At 37.7% G+C, this 13,047-nt stretch overlaps 1 protein-coding gene across 1 annotated transcript; it reads left to right on the top strand.

Annotated features, from left to right (window-relative positions):
* Positions 1 to 154: 154 nt before the first annotated feature.
* Positions 155 to 2,792, top strand: LOC120255729 (probable leucine-rich repeat receptor-like protein kinase At1g35710). The gene is made up of 3 exons (XM_039263489.1): positions 155 to 241; positions 626 to 2,671; positions 2,781 to 2,792. Exons 1-3 carry the CDS (start codon positions 155 to 157, stop codon positions 2,790 to 2,792), a joined length of 2,145 nt encoding a protein of 714 aa, XP_039119423.1.
* Positions 2,793 to 13,047: the final 10,255 nt, after the last annotated feature.

Raw genomic sequence — 13,047 nt, 5'->3', positions numbered from 1 at the left:
CTCCATGTTATGTCCATGTAGAGACTATTGCATTGAAACTGAAGATAACCCTTCTCAGCATCAAAAGCAGGCATTAATCAGAGCGACGACCAAAAGCTTGTTCTCTTCTTGGACCGGACATGACTGTTGCAAATGGCAGGCGTGAGCTGCAACCATGAATCCCAGCCATGTCATCAAGCTTGATCTCCGACAGCACCCTTCTAATTATATCTCTGATTATTATGACTTGCCACCAAGTAAAGTTGAACTCTTCTCTCATTCAGCTTCATCATTTAAAAGCACTTGGATTTGAGCATGAACAACTTCGACGACTACCCACATCCCAGACTTCATTGGCTCTTTGCCAACCTTGAATACTATTAATCTCTCCCTCATGCGGGATTCAGTGGTGCCATTCCTCCTTACCTTTTGAAACCTATCCTGCTTTGCGCTCATCTTGATCTTAGCTCAAATTATAATTTACAACCCAATGACCTCCATTGGCTCTCTGGAGATCGACTTCTTTTGCATCATCTTGACTTGAGTGGGAGGGAACCTTTCCAAAGTGCATGGTTGGCCTTCATGACATTAACAGTGTGCTCCCCTCTCTGCATGTGTTGAAACTTTTCTACTGCTATACTTCAAGGTGGTGGCATTTATGCTCACTAATCTGCCTCATTATCTCAACTTCACATCTCTTCGTGTGCTTGATCTTTCTTACAATTCTGACCTGAACATCACTCTGTTTCAATGGTTGTTCAATCTCACTAGCCTTGTTTATCTTGATCTTTCTCGTTGTGCTTTGTATGGCAAGTTACCAGTCACAGTTGGTAACTTGAGTCGCTTGAGAGTCTTCAGCTTGTCAGATAACTCTTTTGGTGGAGTGATTCCAGAGTCCTTTGGAAATCTTGGTAGCTTGGAGAAACTTGATTTGTCAAACAATAAATTCATTGGAAGCATTTCGGAAGCTCTGAGCAATCTTACAAATTTAGTGCACTTTGATTTGTCTTTTAATATGATCGTAAAGTTGCCAGAAAGCATCGGGATGTTGCAAAAGTTGGTGTCCTTTGATTTGTTTGAAAACCAAGTTCAGGGATTGATGCCTGCAAGCATTGGCAATCTAAGAAACCTACAATACTTGGATTTGTCATGGAATATGATCAGTGGAGCCATTCCTGAATCCTTGGGCAATCTCACACTTTTACAGCATTTTAATGGCGCTGAAAATTATCTCAGCGGAAAATTGCCTGAAACAATAGCGAATTTTGTTCACCTTCAGTTCATAGATTTGTCTCAAAATGAGATAAGTGGAAAGTTACCAGAAGGTTATGGAAATCTTAGCCAATTGCAGCAGTTGAGAATGCAGGGCAATGGCATCATGGGGGGATTACCAGAATATGTAGGAAAGCTGTCTAGCTTGTTGGAGCTTGATTTATCCAACAACAACATCAACGGAACATTGCCAAAAGTCATGGGGAGCTTATGCAAGTTACAGATCTTGGATTTAAGTAGCAATATGTTCAGTGGAGGCATTGATGGCCTTGTTGATGGATTGTCTAAATGCAGGGAGAGCAAGTATGGTTCTGCTTCGGAAAATTGGGAGGGTCTACAAACTTTGAATCTGGGAAACAATAAGCTGAATGGAACAGTTCCAGAGAACATAGGCCAATTATCTAAGCTAGATTCCCTAGATCTCTCTTCAAATTCTTTGAAGGGTGTCTTAACTGAATCTCATTTTGCTAGTCTAGTAAGCTTGGCAGTTTTGGACTTGTCCTACAACTCGTTGCAATTGAATGTAAGTGAGAATTGGGAGCCTCCTTTTTCTTGCTTGGCCATCCGTATGTGTTCTGTCAAAGTAGGGCATGTTTTTCCCACTTGGCTAAAAACTCAGAAATATTTGAGTTACCTTTGCTTATCAGATGCAGGAATTTCAGGCAACATCCCTGCATGGTTAGGATCTCTAAGTCTCGCCTCTGGCTATGTTCTCAATCTATCAAATAACAATTTCGAGGGGAGGCTACCAACTTCTTTGAAAAATTACACTTTCTATAGCATAGATTTGAGTTCAAACAGATTTGAAGGCCCATTACCTGAGCTTGATCCCTCCTTTTTGCTTGTTATCTATCTCAACAACAACTCGTTCTCTGGGTCTATTCCATCTTACTTTGCTAATGCTTCTTATATTCAAGTTTTCTCTATATCTGATAATCATATCAATGGCAATATTCCATCGTTCTTCTGTAACCTTACTACCTTGGAATTGCTTGATATATCTAATAATGATATGTCTGGAGGACTTCCCAATTGTTGGAATTCAACATCAGCATTGGAAATTATTAATTTATCTGACAATAATTTCAATGGTAAAATTCCTGATGGCCTTGTGTCCTTGACCAATCTCCGATCCTTACATTTGAGAAACAATGAATTCTCTGGAGATCTCCCCTTGTCCTTGAAAATGGCCAAAAAATTGGTCACTCTTGACATTAGTGAGAACAAACTCTCAGGTAGCATACCAATATGGATAGGAGAAAACCTTTCATCTTTAATTGTGCTTTGCTTGAGATCAAATTTATTACATGGCATCATTCCATCACAATTAGCAAAACTTTCCTCTCTTCAGATTCTGGACCTTGCACACAACAACCTATCAGGTTGCATTCCTCATTCTTTTGGTGATTTCAAAGCCATGGTAGCCACAAACCACAATCAATGGTGGTCTTTGTTATCTATTTTGAGTGTTGCTGAACCTATTTTTGGATTTGACATCGTTGTTGTTCATAATAGCTTTGCATACTCAGAATCTCTGTTGATTAGCGCAAAGGGCCTTCAAATGGAATACTCCAAGATTCTATCACTAGTCACAAGCATAGATTTATCAAACAATAAACTTTCCTGTGAGTTGCCTGAAGAAATGACCAAACTACATGGGTTGTACTTCTTGAATCTTTCTGGCAATCATCTCATTGGGAAAATACCAGAAAGCATTGGTGACATGAAGCAAATTGAATCACTTGATCTATCAACAAATAATTTATCTGGTACAATTCCTTCGAGCATGTCTACTTTGAACTTCTTGGGTCATTTGAATCTGTCGCACAACAATTTGTCAGGAAAAATTCCATCAAGCACTCAACTTCAGTCTTTCGATCCATCAGCCTATAATTGGAATCATGGTCTCTGTGGATCACCTCTTCAGAATTGTGCTAATGGCACACATTATTCCCAAGTCGCAAATGAGGAAGAAGGAAAAGGAGATTGGGCAGAGATGCTATGGCTTTACATAGGTCTTGCAATGGGATTCATAACTGGCTTCTGGATGATCATCGGTACCATTATCATCAAGCAAACCATAAGAATTGCTTATTTCCGATCCATTGACAAAGTGCATGATTGGATATATGTGAAGATGGTTGTGTACTCTCAGAGGCTGAAGTCAACTTTCTCAAGAAGGAACTAAGGTAGGCCTGAGCTTTTACTTTATCTATTGTTGAGATGTATTTATATAGCGTAGGATGATCTGATTTTATGACACTCAGTATATCAAATTAATGTTATAGTACTGTTACCTTTATTAGTATCTCATCGCAAACACCATAAAACCATTTTTGGAGACTATAACAGTTATATTCCAAGCTTTATAAAATGATTTACTTAGTTGTGCTAGCTAATTTCCACATAAATGATACATTGTGTAAGTTTTGTTTAGTTAAAGAAGGAAGGAGGAACAAGATTTTTTTTTTTTCCAGTAAGGGTTGTCTTTCATTTGCCTACCTATCTGAATTTCTTAATTCAATCAAAGTAAAAGAAAGCATTAGTCCTAATTCATAAAATCCAATATATTTATGCTTATCACCATTGACCAATATATTTATGCTTTCATCTCTTTTGGAAATATATTTCGATTAAGATTGCTTGTGCGTATATTATATTAAAATTTTACATGGTTCAAAATTTTTTTATTTGATTGCTCATTGGGTTGTCAAGGTTATGAATTTGTTCTCAATTTTCAGGTCCAAGTAACATGGCAGGTGGCCTAAGTAGTGTGTGTCAATAAAGTGATGTCAGTATATTATGTTGCTCTTGTTATAAGTCCTTGTTCATTCTGTATTTGAACCACGAGTTTGTTATTTGAATTATTACTGAGTTTGAAATCATAAGTGTAGAACATCATTATGTGTGGTTATTTTAAGATATAACATTTTGCCGTGTTTTATGAGGATATGAAAGTTGTTTATTGATATTGGAGCATTACTTCCTGTGGTTGGTATTATACTGCAAATGTGTTTTGAGTTCTTGCAATGTTAGGTAGTTCACACTCTATGGGATGCCGTCGGTTGTCAAATACTGCCTTGTTTTTATGAGTGCTCCTACTTGATGTATTTGAAAGGCATGAAAACTCTGCAAACTTGTCTAGTATAAGTAAATTGAAAATTATGAGCTATTATGAAAATATCTATTGAATACATTAGTTTTAATTGGGCATTTGGAGATATTATATTATACACTTTTGAAGAAAAGTCCATTTTATTTGTGTAAATTAATTATTGTTGTTATATATTACGATTGAAACTATTTTATAATTATTAGCTAGAGGAATGAGGCATTGATTTGAATAGGCCTTGCACACCAATGGGGTAGTTTTAAATTATCTGTGCATAATGGTTATCTCACGCTCGAGCTCATTCCTCAGTTTGGGGTGAAAGTCAAATGATCTTGCAATAATAAGAATAAGAATGAGAATGATGTGAACTAGGAAATGCCCCTTTGTTACTTTTTTATAAAAATCAAGGTGATCACAGTGCTCACTGATCATTACTGTATTAGTATAGTAAAACAGAACAAGAAATCTCTTAATATATACCACATGGTCATGAACTTGCTTCCCAGATGAGCTAAGGAATAAGCTAACTAGTGTGTATACCTTGCATTTGCGCTTGGGAAAGAAAAAAAAAAGTACCTTTTATGATGTTAAGGCCAGTTCAGCCCATGCCAGATGAGACTCCTTGTAAAGAGCAGCTGGTGAGGTCTTAATTCTATCCTCCAACATTTCAGTAATTATTTCCGTGGAAGGCCTCTCTCAGATGCTTCAAGTTCAATGCAAAGACTAATTTTACTGCATACTACAAAGTGATCATCAGGCTTGACATTTTTCAAATGAGGGTCTACTATTTAGCTCATCTTCTTTGGTTTTTTCGGATGCTCCATCGCCTGCAACAACATCGATAATCTTCCGATGATATTGCCAACATATTGCCTTCTTAATAATGCCACATAAAAACTGAAGATCAATAAGTAAATGAAGCACTATTTCTGTCAGTAATCAACATTTTCAGTAATCAATTTTAGATGTCCATCATATATTAAAGATTTATCACCCAACCCAAAGGCCATCCTCTATCTCTGCAATATGAAGGGCCTTCCACTGATTAGCTCTAGTAAAAGATTTCCGAAAGCAAATGTGTTGCCCTGAACAACCATATGTCATCTTCCTATGGAATCCATAAACCCATTATACAGTCCACCATTGGTGACAGAACCATTTATGTCTGGTTTCGAAACAATGGCTTTCCACCCCTCAAAATCAAACAACTACATTGATACAATAGATTTCACTCATTAACAGTAGTAGACTTTATTGTATGTGTAAGACCCCAATTATGGTACTAAAATCTTCACAAGCAATGTCAAGATCCACCCTGTTGAACCTCAACACTTTTCAAGAACTCACTGTCAGTTTGAAGCATCGGAAATAAAGCCATTATGCTTCATCTTCATTATTGCAAAATAAGTCAATAAGGTAGAAAATAAGATCATTGTGCTGACTAATTGATGTTGATATTTCATTCCTCGAACTCAATTGTTTACTTATTGGGACAATGCTAGAGCACTTTTTTTTTGCATCTTTTAATGGCAGAGACAAGACAAGTGATCACAAAGATGAGCATAACTACACCTGTAGTGATTTCCAAAATCAGAAGACACTTTGGTTGATGTGGCCTTGGGTGCTTCAATGCCACATCGAAGTATTCGTAGGTTTCATTGGCTGCTCTACTTTTCACAAAGTTACTTATAGACAGAAATGAAGGCTGTTAATCAGAGCATACTGAACAAATAAATAAATAAATTGAAGAATGTCAAGAAATCTTGACAGAAGGCACCCTACATTGCTCAGTAGAACCCGGCTTGATGGACTCTTCATCTTAAAAACAATTCCCCCATAAGCTGAGTCTGTACAAATGATCTAGTAAAACTGAAGTAAGTTTAGTGAAAGCAAGCTTAAATATAAATTGATTTATGACATTGTACCTTGGCAAATACTTGGAGACATGGAGGTATCTTCCCAGCAAAAGAGTTTTACAAACAATCAGCAAATTTGAGATCAGGTAGCCCACATAATCAAGTTAGATTTTCATAGTCAGGTATCCTGCCGCAGAAATATATATCATAAAGGACAGCTAGAAGAGATAAATACGGTACCCAAACTGATGAAATCTCTACAGAATTCTACTCAGAACTTGTGTGTGTGTGTGGATGACAAGTCAACTTGAGTGCTATACATTCTGTACTCAGTTGACTTGGTCATAGAGTCAGCTACTACTGTACTGATTCATTAAGAATGTATGCTGGTTGGACTTCACCGAATCCTGCTGTGGAGGCTGATTGGACACTTTCTTTTCCCTTGTTGTTTTTTGTTACATCTTTTGTAATCTTTTCAACATATTTGCTGGAAAGTTACTCTCCCTTTCTCTTTATATGCTGTTGTATTGCCTTAGCTAATGTCAAGTTGAATTCATGAAGAATTAATCTGACTCCATGTCTTCTTCTTCAAACCCCGCCCCACCCCGGGGGGGAGGGGGTCTAATTTATTGATATGAGACTAAGAAACAAAACAACAAGTATTCCAAGAACTAGAGAAAGCATTGATACAACTAAAATCTGAAACCAGCATCCACGAACGTCTTCATTATCCAGTGGGGCAGATCTCTTCCGAAGAGGAAGAGATTGAGAGCTAAGAAGTTAAATTCATAAGAAGCTAGAGTGATAGCAGGGGTCATCCAAGCGTCAGGAATGCAGTGAATGCTAGGGGAATCATGATTGTCCAAGAGAGATTCAATATTCAAAATTTGAGAACTAAATCGTGAAGTGGTAACAGGATCAGGATCCTTGAGGACTATAAGAGAATTGGGTGTGTTGACAAAAACATGTTTGACGATTAAATGTTTGTCCAAAGCTATTTGAAGAGCGACACCAAGTGCGAAAAGATCATCCAACGACGAATCATCCATTGCTGGAGCAAAACAACCGCAACGTTAACAACATAATCAACATTAGAGAGAAAGAAACCAACAAATCTTACCTTAGTGCTCTGGTTGATGCTGGCATGGGAGAAAAGGAATAGCTCATCAGTACAAGAAAAATTATTCAGGATGAGTTTCTGGCCGAGTAATCCTTTGTTGCAATTGGTGTGCTCCTGCACATGGGCTAAAGCTCTGCAAACTGCAGTAGGGATATTAACATTGGCTTTACGGAAAATAACATCGCAGCGGGATTTCCATAAAAACCATGCAGTCATAGCAATAAGAGATGCAATGTGCATTGAATAGTTACCGTCAATGAGCCATAAACCAGATGCAAAGCCATTAGGGAAATGAATATATATATTAACTTTCAAATTGAGGTAAGACCAAACCTGATTGGCTTTAAGACAATGGCAAAATAGGTGATCAATGGTTTCAGAAGAGAGGCCACATAATATGCAAGGATTATTAGGGCCCATCCTCATTTGATTTAAAAAGTTTGAAGTAAATAAACGGCCATGGAATATAGTCCAAAGAAAGTGCTTCACATGAAGGGGTAATATTAAGCTTCCAAAGAAGCCGCTAGCCAAGCCAGTTATCAGATTAAGTAGAGCTTTGATTCAAGTTGTTATAAATAGAAGTGGAGATTTTGTGATGTTGGAGGCGGGGTTCCAAATCCAGTGATTGCAAGAGTTGATATCGATTGAGCTAGAAAGCAAGTCCAGCAAATTTATATTAGAGCCAAAAATATAATTCAAGTGGGTGTCACTCCATCTATTACCGTTGACAAATTCAGAAATAAAAAGGTTTTCAAGATCCTCATTCATATTAATGAAGGTGGGTTTGAGAGCAATGGCGACATCGAAGCAGCAGGGGTCCCATAAAAAAGAAGTGCTGGCAGGGTTGACAGAGTTGATACGACAAAAGAGTTTAATCCTGGTTGCGGACTTATGGAGGCCTCTAAAAAACCAGGAGCATTTAGTAGGAGCAGCATTCTTCCAAAAATTAACATCTCCACACTTTAAGCGCAAAATGTCCACCCAAATAACATCATCATTGTTCAAATACTTGAAAAAAATGTTTTGCCATTAAAGAGGATTTAGCAAGAGATAGGTTCCTAATACTAATGCCCCCCTTAGATTTGCTTTCATTTATAACTTTCCAATTCACATTATGGATGCCCTTTCCATTGCCGTTCCTACTCCAGAAGAATTTCCTAACAGCTTTGGCAATCTCAGAAATAACAGAGTCAGGGATGGAGTAAACAGAGAGGGTGTATGTTGGTATGGAAAGTAAAGAGGAGTTGATTAAAATGGTTTTTGCAGCTGTGGAAAGATTGAAATTGCTCCAGCGAATGCAATTTTGGCAAAAGAGAGAAAGAATAAGATTGAAGATAAGTAGAGATCCAAGAAATCCAAGGCGAGGGGAAATTCATGCGAGTCAGGGCAAGAATTACACTCTAATTGACAGTGTCGTATGCCTTTTCAATATCTAATTTAATTAACATCCTAGGGGGGGTTTTTTGATATCAGATTCTAAAGTATGCACCATCTCTTGCATAGCAATAATATTATCAAAAGAACACCGATCAGACACAAAACTAGCCTGCTCTTGACCAATCAGACAAGGGAGGACAAGCTTAAGACGATTGGCCAAGATTTTGGAGATAATTTTGAAGTTAACAGTGCAAAGCAAAATCGGCTTGAAATCAGAAACACTTTTAGGCTTATCTTTTTTGGGGATGAGGGTAATGAAAGTTTTACCCCAGGAGGTGGGCATAAAATAATTTTCAAAGAAGAAACGAATAGCCATGTAACTCTGATCACCAATAATAGGCCATAAATTACGATAAAACTCCGCATTAAAATCGTCAGGACCAGGGAACTTACCAGTGGGAAGATCTATAATGGTTCGGTAGACCTCTTCCTTAGTAACCTTCCGAATGAGAGAAGCTGCATCTGAGTCAGAAATATGGGGAATGTTACTAGGAAGAGCATCGAACAGACTTACCGTGGTGGTATTCAGGGTTGTCCAAAGGTCCTTGTAGAATATGAGAAAAGCGTGTTCAATACTTGTTTGATCTCGACAATGGTTACCATGAGCATCAACCACCTGTGAAATGGAATTAACATGAGCACGAATACAGGTCATAGCATAGAAAAAACTGGTATTTTTGTCTCCATCCTTGATCCACATTAAATGGGCACGCTGAGCCCATTTGATATTACACTGGTGCTGTAGGGTGGAAAGATTAGTATAATGGTCCATAAGAAGAAATTGAGATATCAAATTGAAATAAGAGTTTTCAAGATTACTAATTTCGGCCTCAATATTCATCAGATCAGATTCTGCCTTGTTGATCCCTTGTCTACGCCACTTGAGGAGATTAGAACAAGTACGAGACAGGAGATGGGAAAAGGCATGCATGGGATTCCCGTGAGGATTGCAATTCCAGGCGTCACAGACTACATTATGATAACCCAAAAAGTCAATCCAGCTATTATCAAACCGAAAAATGTGTTTAGAGTTAGTAAGAAAAGGAGAAGAAGAAAGAAAAAGCGGAGCGTGATCAATGAAAGAATGGGGAAGGTGTTTAAGGTTATTAATCTTAAAGGAGCTAGCCCAGGCAAGATTAATCAAACATCTATCAAGTCTGGTCCAGCGCCAAGCTAACCCTGAGATATTTGAACCTTTTCGAACAAGGGCTTCCCGACGAGCTTCAAACTGATATTGGATAAGGGTCATGGAGTCATCAAGGTCATCATCGGGGGTCTCCTCAGCAGTCATCTCATCATCATCATCCTCAAATAGTCTTCCTCTTGGCTATTATCATCATCCATGCCATCATTATCAAGAGCAGCAGTGATTTTATCCACCAAGTTAACATGAGAGCTAGGGTTTTTGAGAGGAAGAGAGGGGGATGGCGACTGTAACGAGGAGCGAAGAACATAAGGTGGGGATGTAGAACGGATATCTTTGCTTAAATTTGGGGATTTGTGAAAAGGCGTGATTTGAGTAGTCAGGTTAGGCGACAGAGCACTTAGACGAGGTAATTCATCTTCTTGGGACCTGATGGAATCATTCTGAACATTGGGAGGAGAAAAAGTAACGGGTGGACTAGAAGATGTATGGGCAATATGGGTAGGCGGCTGTTCATCACCAGCGATAATAGAGGAAGTAACATGGGAAGTAGGGAGCCACCCACTAGAGACAAATCCTCTTCCGCCACGTATGCTACGAAGGGCACCCCCTCGAGACTTATCGCCATCGGAACTCGGGTCGGCTGCAACGCTATGAGTCACGCTGCTAGCTCGTGTGCCACCTCCACAACCGTGAACGCTACCACGCCAGTGAGATACCCAATCAGGGTTAGCTTGGCGCTGGACCAGACTAATCAAGGAGAAGGTGTTGCATAGTTTGTTGAGAGGAACATCAGATTAGGAGGAACCCGTTAGGGAGATCGGAGATGGTGACCTCTCCTAAAGCACTCCACTTGGCAAGTAGTTCTGACTTAACTTTGATCAAAGTGAGGTGGTTTGCCGAAAAGCTTCCCATACAGAGCATGCTAAAACTTCATTCGAGCTCTGTTCATGGCATCTCCATCAAGTCTAATAAAATCAGTAGTTGTTTCTTTGAGCTTATTGAGGATGTGCGGATTGTGTAAGGGGGAGTTATCCGAAGATTGGCGAAGAGATGAGGCAATTTGTGTCATGCCCCGAACCTGGTACGCTGACAAATGGCCGCAAACCTACATGGTGGGGCCCAGTGAACCTGCAAGGCCTTAAAACCTAAACACAGACTAGAAGTACAAAATAACTTGACAAAATACCAAATAAGAGTACAAGTTAAGGTTACAACCAAACTCAAATACAAGGCAAATGAAATACAACATGACCTACAAGGAGGTTCTTAAACAATAATACAACCGATACAAAGCCATAAGCCATAAGACATAATTCCAAAGAAGACTTCTACTGGAAGCCTTCTAAGATTCTTGGGTCACTGCTCCTGATCTGAAAAGGATTTAAAATAAATCCATGAGCTTACTAGCCCAGTAAGTAATCCAAAACAAACTGAAAACAAAAAAGTTTAAATATCAAAATTGTACAAAAATCAATAGCACCAAAAAGTATTATCAAAACCAAAGGATGAAACGTTGATAACAAAATCCAGAGTATGTCTCCAAATTCACTGTAAGTGCCAAAAGTCATTTGTTTATCCTCGGTGACAGACCCGAGCCCAAAATAACAGAAATCATTTATTTACCCTCGGTGACCCGAGACTAAATACCAGCTGGCCGTTGATTATTTCACCGAACGGACACGGTGCGAAACTGCAGTCTCATTTTCCCAAAATTACTTGTCGACAAGGTCAGGGTTTAACCCCCACTGACAGGGTTGCATATCGTTCATTTGGAGACCAAAACATTCAGACAGATTCCAAAGTCAAGAATACAGAAATTTCACACGTATCTTCCAAAAATTCAAGTAATATTATAAAGTAAACAAATAAATAAACAAAAATGATAAAAACAATTAAATAATTAAAATAATTGCTAAATACACAAAAGATTCCCAAATCTTGCCAGACTTCCCCATTAAGAGGCAATGAAAGGTAAATTCCCACTAAAATATCTCATAACAAAAATGATAAAAATAAAAATAATAATAATAATAATAATAATGAATAAATAATTACCCAAAATCTACCAACCCTCTAATTCTATTTGAATGACTAAGATTTCAATTCCAAATCATCATGTTGTATGATTGGATGGTAAAGAAAATATTATTATAAAAAAATTTTTATAGATAAGGAAAAAAACAAATAAGCATAAAGATTGGTATGATAAAACTATGTTCCAACTAAGTCTAGGGGTTATTTATCTAAGATATAAGCAATAAAATGTGATGGCATTTCCCAACATAAATTTCAATGAATAATCACAAATAATTTTCAAAAAAATTCAAAGAAATGAAATAACAATAAATAAATAAATAATAAATTTAAAATTAACAAAATTTTAATTACAACGGTTCAAGGGATTACTTACTTGGTGATCCCCTAATTCAAAAGAAATCCAAGATGATGCTCAAGGTGGTCCTAAAATCCAAGGGAATGCCAACCAAATATAAGCTAGTCTAAAATACCAACACTCTACTACAAAGCATGGTCTTTCTAAACACAACTTAGAACTCAAGGATTCAAAGGAAAAAACAAAACATCAATTGCTATAAACAAAAGAACACAACTCATGCTCTACCAACATAGTGGTTTGATATGCCAATACATATATATCTCATATTAACACAACCAAGATGCATGTCACTTAAACACAATTGTAAAGCACACAAAGTAAATAAATATAATCTATATATAGGTATATAAGGGCAGATGTATGCATGAAAAACTCATACACCAAGGCATGGATCATGCAAGCTAACATTCAAGGGTGTAAACATAAGTTTTTATGCAAATGAGAACATGGTTTCTTGCACATGTATGAGTGGTTTCAAATATATATATACACACACATGGAGGTGGTTTCAAGTATGCAACAATAAATCTATATCTCCATGCAAGGATAAGCCAAACATAAATCAAAATGGTGAAGCTCTTCATTCGAACATCATTATCAAAGGCAACCATAGACACATGAGAGCATAGATCACTCACTAAGAGCTTCAAAACATGTATAAAGAGAGGGTTTTCATGCAAGGATAAGCACAAAGAAAAAAAATCAAGCAACAACCTCATGCAAACACAA

This window comes from Dioscorea cayenensis, unplaced genomic scaffold (genome assembly GCF_009730915.1).
Source record: "Dioscorea cayenensis subsp. rotundata cultivar TDr96_F1 unplaced genomic scaffold, TDr96_F1_v2_PseudoChromosome.rev07_lg8_w22 25.fasta BLBR01001166.1, whole genome shotgun sequence".
Lineage (NCBI taxonomy): Eukaryota > Viridiplantae > Streptophyta > Magnoliopsida > Dioscoreales > Dioscoreaceae > Dioscorea > Dioscorea cayenensis.
This window is presented reverse-complemented; position numbering and strand designations above follow the sequence as displayed.

Coding starts and splice junctions, on each gene's coding strand:
- LOC120255729 (XM_039263489.1), top strand. CDS start 155: ATGAATCCCAGCCATGTCATCAAGCTTGATCTCCGACAGCACCCTTCT. Junction 242..625: donor ATGACTTGCCACCAAGTAAA/GTTGAACTCTTC, acceptor CTATACTTCAAG/GTGGTGGCATTTATGCTCAC.